The 26,198-nt window shown below is 30.3% G+C and overlaps 2 protein-coding genes across 2 annotated transcripts; one reads left to right on the top strand and one right to left on the bottom strand.

Annotated features, from left to right (window-relative positions):
- The first annotated feature begins 12,489 nt into the window (after positions 1-12,489).
- Positions 12,490-13,486, top strand: LOC129293571 (protein S40-5). The gene has a single exon (XM_054931603.1). The coding sequence runs from the start codon at positions 12,579-12,581 to the stop codon at positions 13,215-13,217; it is 639 nt and encodes a 212-aa protein (XP_054787578.1). The 5' UTR covers positions 12,490-12,578; the 3' UTR covers positions 13,218-13,486.
- A 10,182-nt stretch (positions 13,487-23,668) lies between these two features.
- Positions 23,669-25,983, bottom strand: LOC129292591 (peroxidase 42-like). Its single transcript, XM_054930168.1, has 4 exons — positions 25,702-25,983; positions 25,382-25,570; positions 25,000-25,165; positions 23,669-24,489 (listed from the first exon to the last, which is right to left on the bottom strand). The coding sequence occupies exons 1-4, from the start codon at positions 25,939-25,941 to the stop codon at positions 24,071-24,073; spliced, it is 1,014 nt and encodes a 337-aa protein (XP_054786143.1). The 5' UTR covers positions 25,942-25,983; the 3' UTR covers positions 23,669-24,070.
- Positions 25,984-26,198: the final 215 nt, after the last annotated feature.

Below are 26,198 nucleotides of genomic sequence, written 5' to 3' on the forward strand. Positions count from 1 at the left end.
TTGTTCTGTTATTAAATTCTATGTTTATGGAGGTCTTAGGCGTGAATGTTGTGTGCAACTAATTACCAAGTTATAAACATTAATATTTTGTATGTTGGAGTCGAAACTATTGTTAGGAATCTAATGGAGGTCTATGTAATTTAATAAGCTTGCTATGTCTTCATTGGATATGTTAGGTATTTGGTAGCAGAAGGATGATTGCTATTGTGAGAATCTAGACTATAAGTTGCATGATTGCTATTGCTGCTATGAAGTGAGAATCACATGACTTGTTAAAAACTTTACATTATTTGTTAATTCTTTTACATTGCTTGTTAAAGCTATAAAATTACTTGTGACATATCCATTCTGTATAAATTTATCCTTGGCTTGTTAAATTACCATCATGATAAATAAAACATCTAATCTGACTTGTAAATTATCTTATGTTTATTGTTAAGTTTATAATACTATTCATTGAATATCCATCATGTGTAAATTTATTCAACGCTTGTTAAATTGCAAACATCATAGGTAAAATGTTTAATATAATTTATAAATTTTCTTGCATTGTTTGTTAAATATATAATGTTACTTGTACAATATTCATGTGTAAATCCATTAATGACTTGTTAAATTATTAATGTGATGAGTAAAATATTAAAAATAACTTGTAAATTTCCTTACATTGCTTGTTAAATCTATTATATATGTTATTTATACAATTTCCATCCTATATAAATCCATCCATAACTCGTTAAATTATTATAATAACAAATAAAAGTCTAATATTACTTGTAAGTTTTCTTATATTATTTGTGAAATATATCAATACTTGGTAAATACTCAACTAAATTAAAACAATTAATTTGAATATTAAAAGAAGGATGAATACAATGTAGCAAATAGTCAATTTATATTTCATGATTGTAATATGAGACTCTTAACATCTATGAATCTCCAATTATGAAAAGGAAAACATCAAAATGAAATTATCTTTAACCACATCACCTTTGCTTTTTTGGTGTTGGTTGGCTGTTTGATATTAGTGAATGAGCGGACATAGATCTTGAACTATATGAATGGTCCACTTAACAATAGAATAATTCAACCTTTAATGTAGATAGTTCATCCTATATGACAAGCATTCATAAGGTTAATACTTATGCTAATTTACTTAACATAACATTAAATATAGAATAAGGTCAATACTTATGAATTTTTTTTTTGAATTTTTTAAATCCTCTTACATGTTCTTTTTTTTTTTCCTTCTTTTCTTTGTCCTTCTTTCTTCTCCACCATATTTTTAGCCCTACAAAAATCAACATTAAATCCCTTACCAATCAATTAACACTACTTGCAAATTCCCTTCAGCAACTTGTCAACCATCCAACTCCACTTGTTAATCATTTAAATCATATTAAGTGAAAATTATGGTTATTATACTTGTTCATTTAATCTGACACTTTACTAGCAAATAAGAAGGTAGAAATCTAGGTTGCAGAATTAGTATAAACAACAAGTAAATTTTTCAAGACCATTTATCATTTACCAACTTGACTTTTTCATTCCTCCAAATCAAGTGAGGACTTCAAAACACAAAGCAGAGAAGCAATGATTGAAAAACAAAAATATAAAATAAAAGGGCAAATCACTACTCTTAAATGGTTCGATGAATAGGAAAAAAATTAGGAACACATAGTTTGAATGAACAATTTTATACTTATGTCTACCAAGTTTTTATCTTTGAGCTTCAAAATGATGAAAAGGTTTTCCAACTAACTTCAAAACTAAGCCCACTTATGAAGATTCCATCAAGGTTTGTAAGGCAATGCATAAATAATATTTAAAATTAAATTTTTAACAAAATTCTTACTCCATTTAGTAAAGAGGAGAGGGAATGAGAAATGAATTGCACATGTATTATTGTCCTTCAACATTCAATAAAGATGCAGACTTGATAACACAATAATAGCTTTCATTCACACAATATTATATTTGGTATCATAAAAGATTCATCAAGCAATAACCTTTACCTCCATGAATTCGGCTTTGGTGAAGTCTTCACGCTGATCATGGTAAGTTAACTTTGAGCCTCTTCCAATAATGGCTTCTCTCAAAAGTTATATCAACGCTTTTTAATTTGTTTAAACATTAGAGCTTTCTTGTAATTTTATAGAAAAGTTTAGGGCTTTTCAGTCATTTCACGGAGAAAGTTAATTTTAATTTGGGCCTCAAAGCTTGTAGTGTATTTTAAAAAATAAGTGGGTCTAATGTGAAAATATTTGTCTATTATGGTCCTAAAGCCCCAAATTTTTGAAACTTGGTGTCATTCTCTTGCTGTCTATCACATCCCATCACGCCACGTATGCATGGGGTGAGACCACTTTGTTCATATCAGATAATACACAAAAAACACACTTATCAAGCAAGTCCAAGTAGAGCGCATGTCGTTAATTGGGTCAAATCAAAAGTTCAAATCCGAAAAAAGGTATTTACACATTAATATCAGACCAAAATTTTGATATGATCCATTGTCTAGTTAGTTGAAATAAGTTTTGTTTTATTTTTTATTTTTAAAAACTATTTTGTAAACTAATTTTTAAAAATAAAACAAAATAAAAATATGTTTGCATATATTAATTTAAAAATAATTCTAGAACATACAAAGGCTCAATAATAGTAATTACGAGTAATTAATAATGACGTTTTATAATAGTGATTGATCATAATTAAAAACAATTTACAATAGTTAAATTTAGCATGCCTTGGAAGATGTTTTCATTTTTTATTTAAAAAATAAAATAAAAAAATTTTTAAAAATAATCTAAATTCAAAATACTTACTCAAATAACTTTTGTTTTATTTTTAAAAACAAAAACAACTCCTAAAAACAGAAATCAAACATGCGCGAAATTCTTGTTCTGCATACACCAAAAGACGATACTTTATTTCAAGCTATGAGAACATCAAGCACAACGATTTTCAAGCACGGATGTCCATCTATTCTAAATAGTGCAGAACGTAAAAAAAGATCAATCATATAATAACAATCAACTAATAAAAAATAATATTGTAATAAAAAATATAAAAATAAAAAGTACTTCCTCCGCTAAAAAAATATAAATCATTTTTTAAAGAATTAAATGTTAAAAATGTAAAGTATTTTTAATGTTTTAATATATAATTAGTATAATTTTTCAAATATGCCCTTAATTAATGTGCAATTAATATACTTTTAAGTAAAATATTCTATCAAATAATAATAAATATAAAAAATAATATTAATTTAAAAATAATTTATTTATTTATTAAAAAGTGAGATTAAATTAAAAATAATTTTTATTTTTTAATAAAAAGAGTAGTAAAACTTGAACCATCCAAACTTGATTGAAAAGAAAAAGCGAAAGAAGAAGAAGAAAAGAAAATAGAAGGTGGCATGAAGAAATTACTTCAACCCCTCCAATTGAGGAAGAGAAAGCAAATGACAGGTGATAGGGGGTAGTTTAGGACTTGCACCATAGGCTTGTTGGGTGGTGGATAAGTGAGTAGGTCTTACCTCTTCTCATCAAATATAATTAAAAAAATAATTTAAAATTTTGTATGAGTAATCTAAATATAAAAAGTTATATAAAATCATAAAATTATTATAAAAATATGTTTTTTTACTAATTAAAATTATCAATTACTATTAGATACTCTCTCCATTCAAAAATATAAAGTATTTTTTGAGGAGTTAGATATTAAAAAATATAAGGTATTTTTAATTTTTTGAGATATAATTATTGTCTTTTTTTCAAAAGTGCCCCCATTGATAATAATTTTATATTTATTGTAAGGTATTTAATAGGGTTAAATATAAAAAATAGAGTTAGTTAGAAAGTAAGTAACTACTTTATTAAAAAGTGATATTCCATTAAAAATATCTTATATTTTTTAATAGAGGGAGTAGTTGTTAATTATTATCATGTTAACTGAGCAATTTGATTATAACAACTATCCAATAATAATAGACAACTTCATAAGATTTGAGGATATGTTTTTTTTTTAAATTAGAAAAGCATGCTATTCATAAATCATGAATAATATTATTCAATTCTGGCCAAAAAATAATATTATTCAATTCTCTAAGATATATCCCATGAATGATTGCATAATAAAGTATCAATAAATTTACTACTCATGAAGCAGTTAAGTTTACTTTGATAGTAAATAGTACATGAATATTTGTGCGAGTTAAAACTTTTGGGTAATTCAGCCCGAAAAGATTTTGCGTGTGTGTGTGAATCCATTAATACAATGAAGATGTTAATTATTTTCCCCTTAATTTGGTTCTCTCTAACTTGATCCTAAATTAACCACAAATGGCCAATCACGGTCTCATCTATCAAACGCCATGAGCGAAACTAAAGCAAAGACCTGAAAAAGCATGAGATTTCTCTATCACCCGCACCACAGACTCTTCCTTATCAGACAAAATTTATGAGATGAATAACAATGATAATAATACAATATATGCAAGTGATATTTTTCATTCATCATTACATTTTTTTTGCGTTGTTTCATTGTGTTATGCAATACTAAACCATGTGTGTCCTTCTTTAGTATATCAGTGACTTACGAAAAAGTGAATGAAACTTGAGGGAAATGAATGCCCTTGCTGTAAATGTTGTGTGGGATTTTCACTTATTCTGCAGAGTCAATTTTGATTGGTTCTTGACTTCTTTCGCTTCAATATCAACTGGGAAAGCTAAGTTTGAGTCACACGAACGTAGAGTAAAAGAGTGGTAGCTAGCAAGCTAGCTAGTTAGCTTTAGAGAGTTTGAGGGAAATGACCCACGGAGAGAGGGAAATACATAGATGGCTGACGCGGCAGCAACATCGAGTTGCTATATAATATTAAGATACCTATGAGAATGACATTACAACAACCTAGCTTGCCCTAAAACAACCAAACTATACTTCTTTAATTTCTTTGCCCCCCATTTTCACTTGTCTTTTTAAACCTTTTTCTCACTTTTGTACTTGTTTTCACTCTAATTTTGTGAAAATACTGTTTGATATTAAACACAGACACTTACTTTTAACAAAAATTCTACCATTAATTTATCATATCATAAGAAATCAATCCCTTCGCTAGATCCACTTTTATTACCAATACTTACCCTTCGTTCCTCTTTTCTTTAAAGCTGCAAACTTAGGCCAAATCTCATTATCACATGCAAGTTGCAGTTGCACAAATTTTCAAACCTGCAATGATATTAGAACTCATATTCTTACTAAAAGATGGGCCAAATCCATTTTAATCTTTTAGGATTAGTTTGAAAGGAGGAAAAAATAAAAAGAAAGTAAAAATGAGAGAGAATTAGGAGGAAAATTTTTTTAACATAATTAAAGGAGTTCTCTCTCCTAATTTTTTTCTATCCATTTTTTTTCTCTATTTAAACAAAGGGTTAATGTTATTTCACTTATATCATGAATCAAAAGAGAGGCAATGCTTGTCATTTTAGATCCTAGGCTCACATTGCATGGGCAATCCAAGGGAAAGAAATTGACAAGTGGAGAATTAATCTTTCAACAATGTCGACTTATTCTATCATTAGAAAGAAGAAAAAAAAGGGAAACAAAATTCACCAGGTATTGGATTTTTTTATCCATTGATTGGGAACATGAATTGGAATTAGACTATCGGGGGAGATAGGTTAGTTTTATCCTATTGAAAACTACCATTTTCCCACCAGTTATTTTTTTTCATGTTATTTTATTGTCTTTTCATTTCTATTAGAATATTTCATTATGAATTTCTCATAAAATTCGAAAAAAATATTGAAAAGAAAAAATTATTATATTCTCTCTATATTTAAATAAACTTCACAATAATTAAACAGATCTGAGAGTAAAATTCTATTTTCAATTATTTTTCTCTTTGTTTTTACTCATATTTGGTTCCGTAAACCCAACCAAACATAAGTTAAGTAAAAAAATATCAGATATTTAATTAAGAAATTGCTTAATGTATGTTTGTGATGCACATATATATACATATATCCAAATCTCTCAACTTTCACTGGCCAAGAAATCAGCTATAACACAGCTGTAATTTCTTTGCCAATCAATACAGACATTTCAAAAATCAAGGTTACATTTAACAGACATCAAACATCGAGTGTTCTCCCAAAAAAAAAAAGTTCAACATTAAACATATAACACAATATTTTTTTAAATTAAAGATGAGTGTTTTAATTCAATATTTCGTGTCAATACTAGCTCTGGCGTCTGTATCAATATATTTATGGTGTCATAGTACTTCTACGTTTATTATCTCAAAGAAGAAAATGAATTGCAGAGCCCAGACAATAAGTTATGTGGATTGATATCGATGTTTAATTTGAAGAACGTACAAAATACGTTAAAGATAATATCATAGAAACTTGCAGTAGTTATTCCTTTTTTTTAAAAAAAAAAAAGGTTTACGCGCTTGATGTTTCTCTTGATTAATTGAGATGTAAAAAAATAACAATAATATTGAACCACTTTTAGGAATAATTCGTTGTCATTTGTGGTTAGGTTTACGTTGAAGGCGAAATTATGGTTGAGTTAAAAAAAAAGTGTGTATAAAAGGAATATATATTCAAATTGTTAGAAGTGAGAAACATAAAAGAGAATAAATGGGCGAGAATAGCAAAATAACGTCACATCTCAATTTAAGATTTTATGACTGAAATTTATGAGTCATCAATTTTTATTATGACTCAATTGAACTTACAATTGAATAAACATAACATAAAGTAATTTTTTTAAAAAAATGTAAATGACAAAGGTTTATAATTTCAAATACATAATTAATTATAGTTAGAACTTAGAATAGCGATTATTTGAATTAGATTAAAGTCTATAACTCTCTATGAGTTTTTAAATTAATCATGTAATTTTATACAGTATCTTTTCAATCTTTTAATTTTAATATCATTAATTTTATTATAAAAATTTATATTAAAATTTTAAATATTGATAAAAAATTCTTAAATATTGATATATTAAGTTTAATTTTTTTAATAACAATGATGGGTATAAAAAAATTATATGAAACAAACAATATTAGAATTAAAAAATTAAAAATATTTTATAAAGTTAAATAATAAAATTAAAATTTTATATAAAATTAGAGAATAAAAATATGCTTTAAATTTTGAATTATTGATAATCAATTAGTTGTTCAATGAAGAATTAATATTTGATGTAGCCATCCCTTGTGATGTGCTACACTAACCAATCAGAATTCGTCAATGGGCCCATGAATGAGGTAGAACTATTGAAAAGTACATAATTTTCATCCCAAATGAGAAAGATATTATTTTGCTTACCAAAGAAAGATATTATTTTAAAAAATAAGTTTGTGTGTGTGGGGTCTTCAATTCTTTGGTGACCTCGTAAGGGAATCTTTTCTGCACAAGAAATAATTAACGGATATTTACATGAGAGATAATATTTATACATGTCATGTAAAGCTATTAATTACTTGGTAAAATTAGTAGCTTTAACTTTTTAAACACTCGAGACGTATCCATTCACAAGTTTAAATAAGTGAAGATTTATGACTCGTAGTTTTACTGTCATCGTCACATTGATGAATCATGAGTTATTATATATATACATATATATTAGTGCAAAAACGAAACGAAATTAATTAATTATACATAAAAAAGCAGAATAAAAAAGGGTGACAATATCATATATATGGTTGAATGAAAGAGTTGGAGAGATGAGATGAGCACATGACACTCTGTGGTGGGTGTCCCAAGTTCTCTTCCCCATCTGAAAATAACAATTCAGAATTGAATAGACAGTGACTGACGATAGTGATATTCACCTTTGTTTCACTTCATCAAATATATTATTCATTGCAACACTTACTCAGTCCATGATTTTAACTTTCGTATTGGTATATAAGTTACAAGGTCTGTACAGAATCCGAGAGAGAAGACGTATTATACAAAGCTTCTAAATGGTAGGACTTGTTAGGATTTTTTATTTGGTCCAATAAAGCTCAGGTAAATTGGACTGGATTCAAATATTCTTCAAAGCCAAAACATGTCTCCAAATTCAAAAAATGTTTACAACGATGCTTATAAATTGTTTATCAATAATTAAGAATTAATTTCACAAGTTATGATTGAAATCCTTACCAACAAAACCCAACATTTGTTGGTTGTTAGAATATATATATATATATATATATATATATATTATTAGGAAAATGACAAATCAATCACACCCACATAGGTAAATGGTAAAAAAAGGACCGCAATATGAGATAATTATTTTAAAGTCCCAAAAAATTTAACTAACATTAATCTTTTAACAAAACAACAGCCATAATATGCTCAAAGGTAAATAACAATTTCAGAATAATAAATTACTTCTTTCATTAAGCCAGTGATTAAAATAATGTAGGAAATAATTGTTTCCATTTCTCACTCACTTAGTTAATGAAAAGTAGTCATTTGCCACTGAGAATGAAATGGAAGTAGCTAATTAGTCTTTTTTTTTTTTTACATTATTTTATTCACATGCTTAATGAAACTATTCATTCACTACTCTAAAAATTAAATTGTAATTTTACCTTCAAGATTTATTTATCATACTCCATAGATTAAGAGTGACGGGAATTTATTTTATGCTGACATGAATGCAGAAATAATGATGGGAACCTGAAATTATAGCTGGAACCACAAATTTTTGTGCTCAGAAAATAGCATTGAATTTGAGTGGGGGGGCTCCATTGATAGGGACTCATAAGAGGATATGTTACGTTAGAAAGATGATGACCTGGCCTATCATAATTAAGAAAAGTGAAAAAAAAAAATTGATATAATCTCAGAAGTTGGAGCTGATGGATGCATGCATGATGGCACCTGATCTGCGGAATCTTGAATGGCTTGTTTGATAGCTAGTTTCAAAATTTAACTCATCGTCAGAATCTGGAATCTCAGATTCAAAGAGGATGCACAGAATAAAGACAACAGGTACATCACTGCATGAGATCAACACTTCAATTCTGAATGCCACAACTGAAAGCATATACAGGTTTTTATATGTTTTTTAATATATACAAGGGATATAAGAACATATATAAGCTTGATGCAAAAATTATTGGGTGAGAATGATATGATGATTAGCTGGCACAGTTATAATAACTTTATTATGATTATAATGTTCAGCATAATATAATCAAAACACTTTTTTTCCATGAATTATGCAGGCTGAAAAATAAGTTAAACTTTGATTATATTTTTTTTAAACAAGTCACCTTGATTATGGTGCTTATAAGATTGTTATGTAAATCATCTTTCTAGAAAAAATTGATATTCCTTTTTTAAGTTTATAAAAAGATGGATCATTAATTATTTTCTTTTAATTTTATTCTTTCACGATTTTTTATTAATAGGCTAAGAGTTTTGTTGAAAATATTTTTAAAGATAATGCTTTAATGGAAATAGAATGATATATTTTTCTTTAAAAAAAATTACTGATCACCTTAAATCTGGTAAAAAAAATGTACAAATAATTTATATATAGGATTATTAGAGTATTTTACGTCGATCGAAACAATCCAATGTGACAACAAAAATGACCACTGTGAAAGTGTCAAACTGAATCATGAAACAATCCAATGTAACAACAAAAAATGTCTCTCTCCCACAACCTCAAAATTCCCTCCCTTTATAGAAATGATATCCCACTTGGGTTAAGTGAATATAATTAAGAAAACTATCAAGCAGGGCGGGTTTAGGGGAAAAGCACCATGTCACAAAATGTTAAAATTAACTGTGGCACCCTTATTATTATGTAATTTTGCATTTTGACCCTCACACAATTGTTTTTGGATCCGTCCTGCTATCAAGTGGGTATGACACGAATTGCTACGATACCTTAAATTAAAAAATAAGAAGAAGAAAACTGTCACATAAAACATGGGTAGACATGAACAAACAAGTTTAGTACTGTATGAATGAAACGCCTTTGTTAATTACTTGTGGGTCAGACAAAATCAAATAAATATATTCAACCCCATTTGGAAACCCAGCCATGATAAGATGACAAAGGCAACTACATATGGTTTCCTCTGTTCTACTTTAATTTAGTCGGGCTGCACCGTCCTTTATTTCAGTAATATAGACATCTAATATTTTAAATATAAAAAACATACAAACAACTGATTGATCAATTTAATTTTTTTTTTTTAAAGGCTTACATATATCGATCATATAAAACTGAAAGGAATACCGAGTAAACAATTTCGTAAGCATGAATAAATGATGCTTAACTAAGATTCCTTGCAAAATATGGACAACTGGCCAAGTTGGCTAAACAAATGTTGGCAAATAATAAATAATAATAATTAATAACTAAGAGGCTAAAACTTGAAATCCTAGCATAGGATGCTTGGTGGCTTCGATGGGTGCAAGTCGAGCCAGAGTTGGGCCCTGACCCGTGGCCCACTTCTGCAATATTCGAACTTATTAAAGTGGGCCCCAGAAGCTCTGGTCAAGGTGAAATCGGTGGCCCACTCCACCATTTCAGGCCCATTAAAATGAAACTAGCTTCCATGACACAGTAAAAGTGGCTGTTGCTTGTAGTATTATTTGGGCAAGTACATTGATGAGCACAGTTAGCTTAGCTATTTGGGTAAAACTTCCAAATTTGTAGTGGGCCCGACTAGGCCTGGCCCAGGGCCGAGCCTGTTAATTGAGATGCTTTGTTTGCTTCTTCTTTTTTTTCTGTGGGTCCCGCGTGGTCCCCACCTTGTTCTGGACCGTTCAATGTGCCTGATCTTAATGCTCCGTCATTACGTCACTTAAGTGGGATTAGTTGTTTGACCTAATTACAAGTTCGTGATTATTACGGAACTACCACTGTTACTTGCATTAGCAATTCCAGGCTATCATCATTGTTTTGATTTTGAACCTCCCCACGCCTTGAGCATTTTTATATAGCCTTTTATTTTTTTTAATAGATTTAAGTTGTCAGTGAAATTTACATTATTCTTTAACTTTGAGATAATTTCAACACAGATAATATGAAATTCACTAGTATATGTGTTTCCCTAATTAATTAAATAATCTTGACTTCATGAGCCAAAAATAAAAAAAGGCTTGACTTCTATTTAAAAAATAGTTGGTTTAATATGTGCAACTCAGTCACTCGCATACCAATGGTTCAAATCCTAGAACTTCACATTTGTAGAGGGGCAATGTTGATAAGAAAACTTGTTATGTTCTTTTAGTAAATCATTTGCTGTTTATAGCCAAAGTCTCAATTGATTCAGATAAAAATGAGTTGGGACCTTTCAGGCAAAAACTCTACGACCAAATATTACTATATTTTTCATACTCAAAATTGAAATATCTGATCAAACTAGTATGGCATACTTATTCGTTGAACTAAGCTCTTGGGGACTGAGAAGAATTGCTGTTGGCAATAAATTTGGCTTCCGTTTCACACGTTTCGTTTGATTTAATATTATGTAATATATTTATTTTCTTTCGATTTTACCATCACCATTTTCATCTATCACGAACAACAGCTCAAAGTGAAACTGGAAAGGAACAATGACAAACCTGTGACAGTTTTTAACTTTTTATGTAAGAAAATAAAACGTGGGCCCCGGATAAGCAGGAATCAAACACGTGGTAGGTGGTGAGAGGTTACGTACACAGATAGCGACACGATAGTATCCACGTGGAGTGTGGGGTCTTGATTTGATGCGTTTTGACGTCATCCAAACTCGATACACACAAGCCCAAGCTCCCCAATCCCATAAAAAATCCACATGGATTTTTGTTTTCTTTTAATGTGATTAATCGAACTGGACATTTTGTTATCCTCACTTGATCTTTTTCATTCGTGTCTGTTTGGCAAATACACTCATTTATTTATTGACACTTATTGTTTATTTATTTATTTATTTTTTATATCTGCACCAAGTGAACAGTTATGCTTCGTTCTCATTCATTATCCCATGCTTCATTTTTTATGAATATAAAATTTATGTATTCTAAATTCAACATAACTTTACTCCATTACATCATTTAGTCAAATGAAACAATCTGTAATTTCGAGGGTTGAATATACTTTTGAAATAATGGAAGGATAATAATGAAACCGCAGATTATATATATATATATATTGTGTTTCTATCCCATATTATGATATTGTGCATATAAGTATACCACATATATATGTATAGAGAAAAACTACTCCGTTCTGATTGTCTCCTTAAACTTAATATTATAAAGATCGAATTTCATTTTAACTCTCTCTAAGACTAACATATTAGTATTGTATATAATATAGCTTCTGCTTCTACTTGCGATTTTCACTTTTCAAAGGAACAATAAACAAAATCGGGAGAAATGCAAAGAAAATGAACCTCAAATTCACATGAAATTCAAAACGTGGGACCGGGCCTCCAAACAAAAGAAAATTCTATATATACACGTCCAATCCTCTCCCTGACGCTTATGTCCAAGCCTCCAATGGCCGTGGATTTCTAATTTCGGCAAGCTCGCCGGCATATCCCCATTCTGCCACCGGCCATGGCCAAGGGTCGCAAATTGACTATAAGCCAAAGCGAACGCTTCTTGGGAAGCTACGCCAACTCTTACGCCCAGGGGTTCAACGCCTCAGACGGATCCGAGCTCGGAGAAGCCGACGTCTGGTCAGCGGCTGATGACGCCGGCGAGAGCGCAGCGAACGCTCCTCCCAGAGACTGGGAACCACGGGTAGCCTCAGAGAATAACGGGAGCAGCTCCATGAGAAGCAGGCGTGGGATCCTATCCCGTCACTTCGGCGGTTTGTCTCTATCGTTTGAAGACTCGACGGAGGAGGATAATGCGACGACGTCGTCGATGATTGTGCATCAATATCGGGGGAATGACAGCGTGGCATCGCAGCACGGCCACCACATGGCGACGTCGGCGCCGGTGAACGTCCCGGATTGGAGTAAGATACTGCGAGTCAATTCGGTGGAGTCCATGCAAGGGGCGGACGACATTTCCGATGATGAGAACGAATCCGAGATGGTCCCACCACACGAGTACTTGGCTCGTGAGTACGCACGGAGCCGGAAGACGGCGGCAAACTCGGTGTTCGAGGGAGTCGGACGAACGTTGAAGGGGCGGGACTTGAGGCGGGTTCGTGATGCAGTGTGGAGTCAAACCGGGTTCGATGGCTAGCGATGGACTGTTCAGACCGTTTGGAGGTAGTTAACTTATGTGTTAGTCAAATTCAGTGATTTGAGTCAGAAATAGTTTTTTTTCCCCCTTCCCTTTTTGGCCTTCTTCTCCTTCTTCTTCCTTTTTTGGCCTTCTGCGTGGGTGAGTTTTGTGGGCAATGATTGAGCTGAGTTGACTCAGTTGAATCAAACTCAGCATCGACTGAGCCTGAATTCATAAACTGGAAATGGCAATTGTATTATTCTCATTAATTAAAAAGTGTATTCCAATTGGCGTGAGTTAAGTTTCTTTTTTATTTATGGTTATTTTTTTATTGTAATATGAAGCAGGAAATAGATATTGGTTTCATGGTTTAGTGTTTGATATTTGTTATTTTCAACTCCTTATTATGTTAAGGTGGTGGATGACTAGAGTAATTTTTATCTATCTACAAATTATTTGTGTATCATCTTGATATACAAACTCTTATTATAAAACCCTTATTATAAAATATAAGAAAAATAATAATAAAATTTATTTAAATTATATAAATGACATTTTGATTCTTTAAAATGTCATAATTCTTTTAAAATTTTTAAGTATTTCTCTGTCATTAAAAAATTTATATAAATAATCAAATTACTCTTAATTCAAATATCAATTATCATTTATAAGTTTTGTTTTAAGATTCATTATTTTTCTTTTTAAAATTATAAAAATTCAATTACAATTTAAAAATTTATATTTGAAATCTTGATATTACTCAAGTGTTGTAAATATTAATTATTATTCATAAATTTTAATTTAAAATTTATAGCTTTCTTTTTATCATCATAAAAATTCAATAACAATTCGCAAATTTAAATTAAAGACAAGTTGGCCATTTATATTTATTTCTTAATAACAAAAAAGTCTCTAGATATTTTAAAAAAATTATAACATTTTAAAATATTAAAATATTATTTATATAATTTAAAAATATTTTATTACTATTTTTTCTTTTTTATAAGTAAAATATTTGTTATTTTTATTTGCATGCGCGCTGTGCCCGAGCATGCGACTGTCTCTTTTGTCAAGGGTAAAATTATTTATATATATATATATATATACGGATCTATTTAGCCGCTTTTCTTTTTGGCCAATAATGCATTGGCTATTAAAATTTATAACATGTCCTATTCACAACTTACAGGTCATTATCCGTACATTTTATTCCGCAAACGCATGCAAGACAATGTATTAAATTCCCCACCCAATTTGTAACTAAACGATTAGATTTTAGATATAATGGTTTTTTTAAAAAAGTAATTGTTTCGTGCTCACTGAGATATTATTAAAATTTTGATATTCTTTGTTTTCTACAGTTTTTTTTAAAATTTTAATACTATCTCATATTATAAGGGGCCCTTTTTTATCACTTATTTTTTTAAAAAAATATTTTGCGATTTTTTACAATTTTTTAAAATAATTATAACTAAAAAACAGATTTTTTGATTATTTGAAAAAGCTACTTAAAGTAGCTTCTGCAAATATCATAAAATAACAAATCAAACATAAAATAGAATAACTAACTAATAAAATAGAATAATAAAATAATAAAATAGATATAAAGGAAGACATTATAAAATTTAAAAATAATTAATTAATAATTATTTTTTATTATTGTAATCAAACATAAAATAATTAATGTCTGCTTTTTATAAAATATCTATAAAATACTCCCTCCATTCAAAAATATAAGGTATTTTTAACCGAATCTCACTCTTAATAAAATAGTTACATACTTTTTAACTAAACCTATCTTTTTATATTTATCCCTATTAAACACCCTATAATAAATATTAAGTCATTATCAATAAGAGTACTTTTCGAAAAAAGGCAATGATTACACTCAGAAAAACTAAAAATATTTTATATTTTTTAACATTTAATTCCTCAAAAAATGCTTTATATTTTTTAAGGAAAGGAGTAAATCTTTCTTTATAAAATATCTAAACTATATAAAAATTACTTATTTTTAAACCTTAAATAAATGAGCTCAAAATTGAACAATTTCAACAAATATTATCAATTTGGGATTTAAAGCATAATATAATCAGATGATATCTGACTTTTCAAAAGTTTATACTTTCTTCTCAACGTAATCATAATAAATCATTTCAAATCACCCCTTCCGAAAAATATATTTATGTGCATGAATTATATGAATAAAAATAGAAAATTATTATGGGAGAAATGAAATCAAAGGGGTGATAAAGATTGATAGAGACAAATATAAAAGAAATAAAGGATTGAAAGCTCTTAGTTTGGGTGGTTGGCATGGAAGTGATGAGAATCGCATCAATTATCCTTGCTTGGTTGCTCATGGCACTGCAGTTACCAATGAATAAAGATACACACAGAGTTCGTGAATTAAAGAAAAATAAAATAATTTAATCATTTATTTTCCGTAATTTTAACTCAATTAGATCTCTATAATTTTGGTTACAATTAACTCCTTATAATTTTAGTTATTTAAAACATTATAATGTAGAGACCAATATTTTAAATTAGTAGAACTATAGGAGTTGAGTTGTAAAAATAAAGATTTACAAATTGAGTTTTAATTGAATCAAAGGTTGGTGATTAAATTATAACATGTTAAAATTATAGAGGTGAAATGACTAATTTTTTTATAATAATTAGTAATAGAGTGGTTGAGTCGTGGAAGTTAAAGATTCCATTGAAATAATGAAAGTATTTTGTTGTAACAAAACTTTTGACTTTGTTGATGAGTGAAGGAATGAATAAATGGAAGATCTGATTTGTTTCTAGTGTGGTTGACATACGGACTCATCCATCTAGTGGACGAGAAGCTCTCTCAGATATACCTTTAACAACAGTTTTAATTTTGATTTCCTTACTTCTATACTTTGACATATAGTTTTAATTTTCTAAGATCTATTGTTTTCATGTTCATCTTAGGAATAAGATTAAAAAATAAGTTATTTTTAAATAATTTAGAGATTTTAATAAAAAAATACTCTTCCATTTAAAAATATAAGGTATTTTTTAAGGAGTTAGATGTTCCAAAATGTGAGGCATTTTTAATCTTTTAAAATGTAATTATTGCTTCTTTTTTTAAAAGTATCCTTATTAATAGTGATTTTATATTTATTATAGAGTGTTTAATAAGAATAAATATAAAAAATATGGTTAGTTTGAAAATAAGTAATTACTTTATTGAGAAATGATATTTAATTAAAAATATTTTATATTTTTAAATGAAGGAAGTAGTATTTATTTTGTAGGTATTTTATTTTTTTGGTCAAATTTTGTAGACATTTATAAGAATCAAACAAGTATACTGATTTATGTACTTTCAGGTATTTGGCAATGATTTTCGAGCCACCGGGGTAGAAATATTATGTATTCTTATATTACCCGAGGCTTTCCGTGGACCATGGCCATGTATTAAAACAATGCAAATATTTATGAAGGCGTCACAAAAATTTAAAATAAATAAATAATAAATCAATTTTATGTTATTTAAAATATTGTCAACAATAATTTAATCTGTGAGTTCACGTTCCTTTTCAGTTTTGAGAGTTCAACTAATTTTTATGAAATTCCACAAGGGTGAGAAAAATCCAATAAACAAGCCAATCCCTTTAATTTCCATTTATCATTATTTTAATAACATGAATGCATAATCTCTTGACAGCAGAATTATATATGAAACCAATTAATATTAAAAATGTTAAGGATTTTTCTATACTTGAAGGACTAGTAGCGATTGCTTAACTTGATGATGATTCTTTGATTCTTCATATTGTCTGGTAAATTGAAAATTTGTGTCCTTAAATTCCAAATTGAGTGGACAAAAACACAGTGAGGTCCACATTCCAGTGAGGGACACAATGCTTTTAATGGAATAACAGAACGCTGGTGGCGTGGAATTGACAATATTATTTCTCTAATTTTCAATATCAATATTAATATAGAATAAAAAATTTTCAGGGATTCCTACTTTTTACAGTTCTTAAATAATACAATTTTCAGAAAATTAATCATTACATCCATATATTTTAAATCGATTATAAGTTTATAATTTAATCATTGAAATTTAACTTGTACAGCTCATTACAAGTTTTGCATGGAAAAAAAAAAATCTATTATTTCAATTTTTCATACAAAGTACATTTCATGGGTTTTTTTTTGTCTAAATTTAAAACCCTATGCATTTTTCATGTGATATTCATATAAAAAATAAGATCAACAGGCATTAGTTCTAATGAAGTGTGCTATGGTTATTTAAGCACAATGTCTTGAGTTTTGGTTTATATAAATATGGAAAATGCCTTTTGAAAGAACTACCCTCAATTGAACTTTATAACGTTTGAATTTAACCCAATCAAATAACCATATTTAAATAACGATCAAATTGTATGGAAGAAATATTTTTTTCTATAAAATCTTAAGTTTGAATTTTTGGTATAATCATATTTTTTATGATAAATTTTGTTCAAATTGAAACAGATAAGTAGGCCAACAACAGGAGTAGGGAAACATTGAAAGGCTTAAAAAATGGGCAATGGGGGAACCTTTTTCATGAAAATGACAATAACTCTTTTATGCGTTGGACTCACATGCCCAAGTTGCCTTCCCTCCATTGATTTCTCTCCTAACAACTTTAGTAGATACACTTGTGCTACACTCGTCACAATCATCTCCTCCAAAACAATTAAATGAAAAATACAGTCAATACATTATTATTATTTTTTAATACGTGCCAACAGATAATCTCGTAGAGAGAAGTTAAGTCAAATATCGACTAATAAGGATTCGACACCCTGGGGATTAGTTATCAAAAATTAAAACATCAAGATTGTTATTTGAAACTTGATGAACAAATCAATTTGCACATTTGTTGGATTATGTAAATATATGGTTGAAAGTGGTCATCTAATCCTTTATGGATAGGCATCTAATATTCTTTATAGTTTTATTGAGAATGGTTAAGGTTAAGGTCATGCAGAATAAACATTAAAGGCTCAAGAGAGTCAGAATAAATATTTACATTGGAGAACTTAAGGTTGAGACCCTTGAGAATGCCTAAAAGTTTAGTGGCAGCATCGGGATGATAACTAAGGTATTTGATCAAAACTTTTATCCAATTACATTGGTCATTGCAAATGAGACTATAGGTCAATTGGTGAAGACTGAGTCATTAATGTCCAACCTAACCTAGCCAAGTTTGAGTGAAATCCATTTAGCTAGAGATATGTTATGATTCAAATGTATGTTTCCAAGTTGAGATTGAAGATTGAGGTCATTAATAATATCTTGGGTGTAAATGAGAATGTCTTTGATGTAATGTCCACCTGACATTATCAATATTCATCCCTTGTCACAACAAATAATGATAGTTAGGAGTTATAGATTACTCATAAGCTCACGATAAAATACAAAAGGTTAAAATTAATAATTCTTTAAAAATAATTTAAAATATTTGAGATTTTATAAAAACCCTTTAAATAAGTAGTTTGAGCTCAAACTTAATAATTTATAAAGATATGAGAAGTATGAAAAAGTTTGGGAAGCAAAATATTTGAAAACAGAGCCAAAAATGTCATTTTTGTGCATTCTGGCACATGTGTCTTGGCTTATGATCTATGCGCCATGGCACGTGGTACAAAGAGGCTAATTCATTCTTGATTCCTTCATCTACATTTTGTGTGACTGCATATGTCAAGGGTTAAGTACTCCAAACTTAACACTTTCTTTCCTCTTTCTTTGCAAGATTGGATACTTTGAAGTATAAAGAATAATGTTGGAGGTCTAAATACTAGAAAAACCTATAGAAGAAACCTTTTGCTCACATATGTTGAAAAATTTTAGAAAGAATGATGCAAACCTATTTATTCAGAAGAACACATCCATGTCAGATGTCATGATAGGGACACATGCATCATGGCTTGTTGTACACAAGAATGATTTGTATCACTACATTAACAAATTTGATATGGAGGTGATCTCATGTTTCTTTTCAAGGAAAGAACTTTGATTTTTTCATAAGTGGGCCATTTCCATATTGTAGTCCAAATTTCAGAATTGATATTTCCACCATGATTTTCAATAACTTTGTAGGCTGATTTAATGGAGAAGTTACCATCAAAAGAAGGTCTCCAAACAAGAACATTATTATCTCCACGAGGGAGGTTGAACAAGTAAAATGAAGCTAACCACATCATAATGAAAATAATGATTTATTTTTCTGTATTCCATCCACTTAAAGCTAAGCAAAAATTTGAGACTCTAGCGTAAAGGATGGAATTAGCTTTAGAGGAGGTGTAAGTAACAACATGCTCAAGCAAAGGTGACCACCCATTGTACTAAAGTGTATTTGATCTCCCTTGCTCACTTTCCAACTAACATGAATTTTAAAGGTATCCCAAACTTTACAAATACTAGTATATGTGTAAGAGGAGAGACTTGTTTTGCAAACCAATGGGATAGTAGGTTTATTACATTTATATTTATCATAAAGGATTTGAATCCAAAGATAATTGGGCTTAGTAATAATAGCCCAACTAAGTTTCATAATGAAAGTAATATTTTGCTTTTTGATTTTTTTTTTTGAAACCAAGGCCTCAACATTTCTTCTCCTTAGTAACACAATCTCAAAAAAGAAAGTTTGGTTTTCTAGATCCATTAGAAGAGTCTCAAAAGAAGTCACTAGAAATTCTCTAATTTAGTGAGGACATTGTTTGAGATGAGCATAGTCTGCGTGGTATAGCTAGGAAGGGTTGAAAGAATAGACTTTATGAGGATAAATTTTTCAACATGTTAAGATAATGGCTCTTTCAAGAAGATAAATGAGATTTTTTTTTTTCAATAAGGGGAGCAAAAAATAACTTAGATGCTCTTTCAAGCAAAATGAGAATCCCAAGATATTTGCCAAAATTTTCAGTGAGAGAAATTCCTAAATCATCACTGATGTGCAAAGCTCTATTTATGTTGACATTTTTGGAGCAATAAAACTTTGATTTAGCATTGTTGCTTTTTTGTCTTGAAGCATTGCAAAAGTCAAACAAACACTTTTGAATGATCCCAACTTGGATGAGAGATGCATATGCAAAAAGTAATAAATCATCAGCAAAGAATAGATAAAAAATATGAGGCCCATTAGTTGTTAGACTAATAAGTTTTTAGTCTTTCATATTAATACTACTAAAATGCATTGACTTAAATGTTCAATGCAAAGGATAAAAAAATAAGAAAAGAAAGGATCCCCTTGTCTAATGTTTCAAGTAGGATTGAATTCCTGCAACGATTCTCCATTCCAAAAAGCTTTTATTTGTGCAATAGAGACGACTACCATGATGATCTTCTTGAAATGGATATTTATACCAATAGCTTGTAGAGTGTCCTCGATAAATTTTTAGAAAAGTTTATCAAAAACCTTTTCAAGATTCACTTTGAGAGTTATGAAACCTTTTATTTCCTATTTTAATTCTTATGAAGTGTATAACTTCTTAAACAATGATGATATTGCCACTGCTCTGCCTACCTTGTATGAAATTACATTTGTTGTCCCCAATTATATGATTCATACACATTCTAAGATTATTTAAAAGAATCTTAATGATAATTTTATAGCTCACATTATAGAGAGATATATATAAAATTATTTTTTAAAATATATGTTATTAATCTATTTTATTTTCTTACTACATGATTCTCAATTTTTAGGTGTAAGTTATTTTAAAGTTTTAAAATTAAAAAAATGGAATGTTCTATTTCTAATCAATTCAAGACATTCCAATCAAATGAGGTTGGCTGTATGTTTTTTCCCCTTAATTTCTAAAATTTTTTATTAGTTAAATATATGTATGTATGTAAAAACTAATCTCTTGCAGGATGTAGAGGCAAAAGAAATACCCGTAATGTCAATAAATATTAATTTAATTTTGTAAGGATTTAATTTATAATTTATAAAGCTAAGAGTTTTGATCATGATATGAGAACATTATTTATAAACAATTTGTGAATAATTTTACAAGTGTTTTTTGACTTTGGAAACATGCTCAACCTTGATGAGCTCCTAATCCAATTTAACCAAATACTTTATAATAAAACATGGCTTGAGCTGCCAAAAAAAAATTACCCAAAAGAAAAGATATGCAATAAAGTTTTCCCCCCTTCTTCTTTTGCCGGCCGAAGTAAGAGTTTTGGTCCATCCATTATGAATGCATGTAGAGGTCAATAGTTAGGCTTCCCCAAGTACTAATCATAAAAGGCAAGTGCTTTAGATTTGGGAATCATTTTTTTTTTATTCCCACTTGCATATGAATTGAGGCCCCTTCCCTAATTCTTTTTGTACTTTTACAAACTGTACTTGATCTAACGCTTTCACATTGGGAAATTAAGTACAATTTCTTTTTCTTTTCCTTTTAACTCCTTTACTCTCTTTTTTTGGCTAAAAACTTCTTTAGTCATAATATTACTTGATAGAAGCTCACTGAAAAATATAAAATATACAGCAAAGTGCTATATTCATAAATTGTGAAATGTGTTGCTTATTCTCCAAAATTTATACAATGTATGAAAGACGTAATTTACTGTATAGTAAAAAATAATTAAAAAAATCAAAATTTTCACCGTAAAAAGTTCCCATGAGTAAAATTTCTAAAATTCATTGCTTCAAAACAGGCCTTGTGGAAATATATTACTCCCTCTGTTCAAAAATGTAAAGTATTTTTTAAAAAATTGAATGTTAAAAAGTATAAGATATTTTTAATTTTTTGAAGTGTAACTATTACCTTTCTTTTTTAAGTACTCTAATTGATGAATGACTTTATGTTTATTGTAGAGTGTGTAATAGAGATAAATATAAAAAGATAAAATTAGTTTAAAAATAAATAACTACTTTATTAAAAAATAAAATTTAATTAAAAATATTTTATATGTTTTAATTGAAGAAGTATTTTTGAAAGATAACATATTATTTATTTAAACTTAGAGATGAAGTAAAATGATGCCTTGCCCGGGCTCATCATGGCCCCCTTTTGTGGGCTAATGTAAAGGCCCAGATGTGGTCGAAATGAAAAGCAATATTATCGCGGCCATCTATGATTAATATTAAATATTTTATGAAAATATATTATAATCAATACAATGTGAATGATGCTCCTATTTTTTTATATTATAAAACAAAATTCAACCAGCATTAGTTAGGTATTACAAGATCTACAAACCTAGGGGAACAAGAACTAGAGTAAAAATATAACGATGCTTCTATTTAATTTAATGAATTTACTCCCTAAAGTGCATCTCTCACTTCTGTTTTTTATTCTCTAAATTGTTTTGGCTTTTGCTTTAACTTCTAATATAGTATACAATGCTGAGTAAGTCTGAACTTTAGAAAGTTTATATATTTTCTCTATGGAAGGAAATCCTCGAAAATTGATATCCACATATTTACGTGAGCAAATTCCCATCTTATTATTTTTTATAAAATATAAACTGTTCTATCTCCTTTTTAAAGAGTAAAATTTACGAAATTTACGGATTTTCAACCATAGAGATCCACTCCCTTCTGTGAAAATATTTTATGAACTAACCTTATAACAAAACTCCAAAGATTCTCACGCAAAATGTCAAAACACTGCAGAGAGAAACAGAGAGAGCACCCACGGACCTCTTTTTCTGTACACCAATCTGTGAACTGCACTATCTTCAATTGTTTAGTCCACGCACACTTGTTTTCTAATACAAGAGATCTTTTCAACTCTTTCACACATGTATTTCACTGTCTTATCCTTAACGGACAGAACAATTCTGCAGAAGGGGAAAAAAGAACAGAACAACCTTCATGTACATGAAGGTTTTCATGTCATCGTCAATCAACCTGGATTGTGGATTTTTGCTGTAAACTATGTACATACCTCCCGGCCATTTCTGAATTATTAGAGATGATACAAGGGCTACAACTTCGCTAGACTAAGGGTGTGGCAAGTTGAGGTCTTTGATAATTGTGCGGAAGCTATAAACATGATCACAAGCCACAAGGGATCACTAGATAATTGGTCTTTCATAGTTGCCATGTTACTATGAATTTTTCATAAAAGAGAAGCAAATCAATGTGCTAATGTGCTAACTTGCTAGTTAAGTTTACTCATGTAACCAATTCTTATTTTTGTATTTTTAATCGTCATGGTGGATGATGAAAAGCAACAGCGAATGCATTACTCTACATCTGCAGGGCATAAATTATATAAAATGTTAAAAAAAAAGAATAATAATGTAATGTATATAGGATTTTTTTTTTTAACTCAAATATGTTTCATGTTTCATTTGATTTAGTGGATTCAAAATTATTAGAGCAACGAGGGCAAATTTGTAAAAATCATACCAACGACTTGTTTCCGAGTTGAGGGGTACACTAGCCTACCCTCAACATTGTGCGTCTGCCACTGATGAAAAGGGAATAAATAACACTCAGTTGAATTCATTTAGTGCATACACCATCATGCCGCTTACATTCATGCATCATGATTAACTTGCATCATTAATACATACACCATCATCACCACCACTATAGCCAGTACAAGGAACAAACCTACAAGTAGACAGGAAGAAATTAGAAACAAACACCTTATCCTGCGAATGAACAACCTGACACCAACATTCGCGCATCATCGTTCACTTGCATTATTAATACATACACCGTTATCACTATGGCTAGTACAAGGAGCAAAGCCAGAGGAAGATCAAATGAAACTAAAAGAAACAGACACTTTATTCTGCATAATTTCTTATGCTTTTCTTCCTCACACACACAGAAGAAGAAAGTAGACTACTAGACTTGGAGGCATATATTAAAAGGTACATCAAGGCTCCTCATGGTGCTTGTTGGCAACATTGCATTGCCTTCTGATCTCACCCTTCGAACCAGTGAGAGGGTTGTTTTCAGATAAGAGAGTGACGGCTCTGGCAAAGTGCTTGAAGAAATAGTCCTGGCTTTTGGCCATCTTCTTCACAAAAGGTCTGGTCCTCTTGTCATAGGCTAGCTGGTGATCCACTATCAACAAACCCTTGTTGTCCAGTATGTTCCTGTAATAGTTGTTGTCCAGAATCATGGGTGTCCCTCGGTCGTTCCTCACATACTGTACTGCCTTCGGGTCAGGAATGGCGTCCGGGCACTTCTTGAGCATGTGAGGGATATGGTCTGGGTTCAGTTCTGGGTCTACCTCTGGGTACAAACGGTGCACCAGCTTCACACAGTGGGTTCTCCCTACACTGTGTGCTCCTGTTCAACACAATCATCACTATCACAAACCTTATTTCTTATGTAAATGTGTATGTACGTGACTTCAATTCTGATAATTTAGATCATAAATATCTGTAAAAGTGACAAAAAGAAGTAAAAGTGTTAGATCTAAATTTACTTCACCCCAGATCCTCAACTCTGACGAAGTCATGTGAAGTTCTGGGTCACCATTTATTAAGAGAAGTTAATGTATACACATCTTAATGTTTGCTTTTTTCTATGATTCTAGAATATATATCTCAAATGCAGGACAGTTTTTAATGTACATATATGCCTTAAAGATTATATCAGAACTTATTGTGAATGTTAAAATAGTTTCTGATATGAGATCACAATGAATGAATGAACTTATGCTTTATGTTGGTCTGTACGTAGAAATCTTCAAAATCAAACCAAACTAAAACAGGTAAAAAACAATTTTTTCACTTGCAACAACATCGATTTAGCTTAGATTACTTGGGTGATAACAAGTCAAGGTTTTTGATTTACCCAGAAGTGCAACAACACCAGGGGTGTCAATTCCCATGGCAGAGAATCTCTCAAGAACAACAGGGATGCTTTCATTGTGGTCTGGGAGGTACTGTTCAACCACATCAGCTCTGCTTCTTCTTCCATCTCTTCTTCCCGTTTTAAGTGGAATATAAGGTCCTCCTAGCTGCAACAAACTCATTTCAGAAACATTTACATGTGTAGAACAAGTAATTAAGTAATGAGTGCTACTACTACACTAGGATCCGAACAAATCTGGACTTAATGTCTCTTATAACTGTTCTGCTATGCAAGAACACAGCAAAAATATCAGATTTTGCAGAGGTAAATCTGGGTTTAAACTCATTTCTTGTTATGAGTGGACTGAGAATTGAGAAATTACCGCAACAATGCCGTCTCTAGCAGAGAGAACAAGAATGTCAGCACAGGAAACAACTCCAGGACACTCTCTCTCCACAGCTTCTTTGACGGTCTCAATGTACCTGAAGTTCCTCAAACCAAAGCTTCGGTCTGTTTCCTTCTCAGACAAGGTCCTTCTTGTGGAATCAAGAAGCAGTGAAGCATCACAGCTCTACTCCACAAAAATACCCAGAAACCACATTACTAAAAGATTTTTTTTTAAATAAAAGACAAGAATCATTCTGGGGTCAAGAGTGAAAACCCTAAATGTCATTGGAGAAGAAGGAGGGATGAGAGATGAACCTGAACAGCACAGTCATGGAAGATGTTTCTGAGCCATGAGAAAGCAGTGTTCTTATGGCGCTTGTAGAGAAGTTTGACCTGTTCTCTGATAATGTCTTCGGCTTGAGGGCAAGTTTCCTTGTAGAAGTTCATAACAAGGCCAGGATCTTGTTCATGTTCCTCAGTCTCAGCAAGAACGGGACTGAGTGACACTGATGAAAAGCAAAGCAGAACCAAAAAGAAGATAGCTTTTGGGGCCATTCTATCCAACAGTATCAGCGACCTCCTTGCTTTGCGCTTCGGAGAGGACAACTCTTAAATAACAAACCAACAAGCTGGCTGTGGCAATTAATTGTCACTGAAACGTGTACCGTTTAGGGACGTTTGGGATTTTTTTTTATTCCCAAGTTGGTGACTTTGACACTTCCGATTTATGATTTTCCGTATTAACATTCATGGTAAGCCCGAAAGATGCAGGTATATTTTTTGGGAAAATTTCACGAGATGGCCCTTGACCA

The sequence above is a fragment of the Prosopis cineraria genome, unplaced genomic scaffold, assembly GCF_029017545.1.
Source record: "Prosopis cineraria cultivar Desert tree isolate PC_DT_omini unplaced genomic scaffold, ASM2901754v1 PC14, whole genome shotgun sequence".
Classification (NCBI taxonomy): domain Eukaryota; kingdom Viridiplantae; phylum Streptophyta; class Magnoliopsida; order Fabales; family Fabaceae; genus Prosopis; species Prosopis cineraria.

Excerpts from the sequence above, each read along its gene's own strand:
- LOC129292591 (XM_054930168.1), bottom strand. The coding sequence starts at position 25,941 with ATGGCCCCAAAAGCTATCTTCTTTTTGGTTCTGCTTTGCTTTTCATCA. Across the intron at positions 25,166-25,381 it reads CTAGAGACGGCATTGTTGCG|CTAGGAGGACCTTATATTCC; the intron begins GTAATTTCTCAA and ends AGTTTGTTGCAG. Across the intron at positions 24,490-24,999 it reads TGGTGTTGTTGCACTTCTGG|GAGCACACAGTGTAGGGAGA; the intron begins GTAAATCAAAAA and ends TGTGTTGAACAG.
- LOC129293571 (XM_054931603.1), top strand. The coding sequence starts at position 12,579 with ATGGCCAAGGGTCGCAAATTGACTATAAGCCAAAGCGAACGCTTCTTG.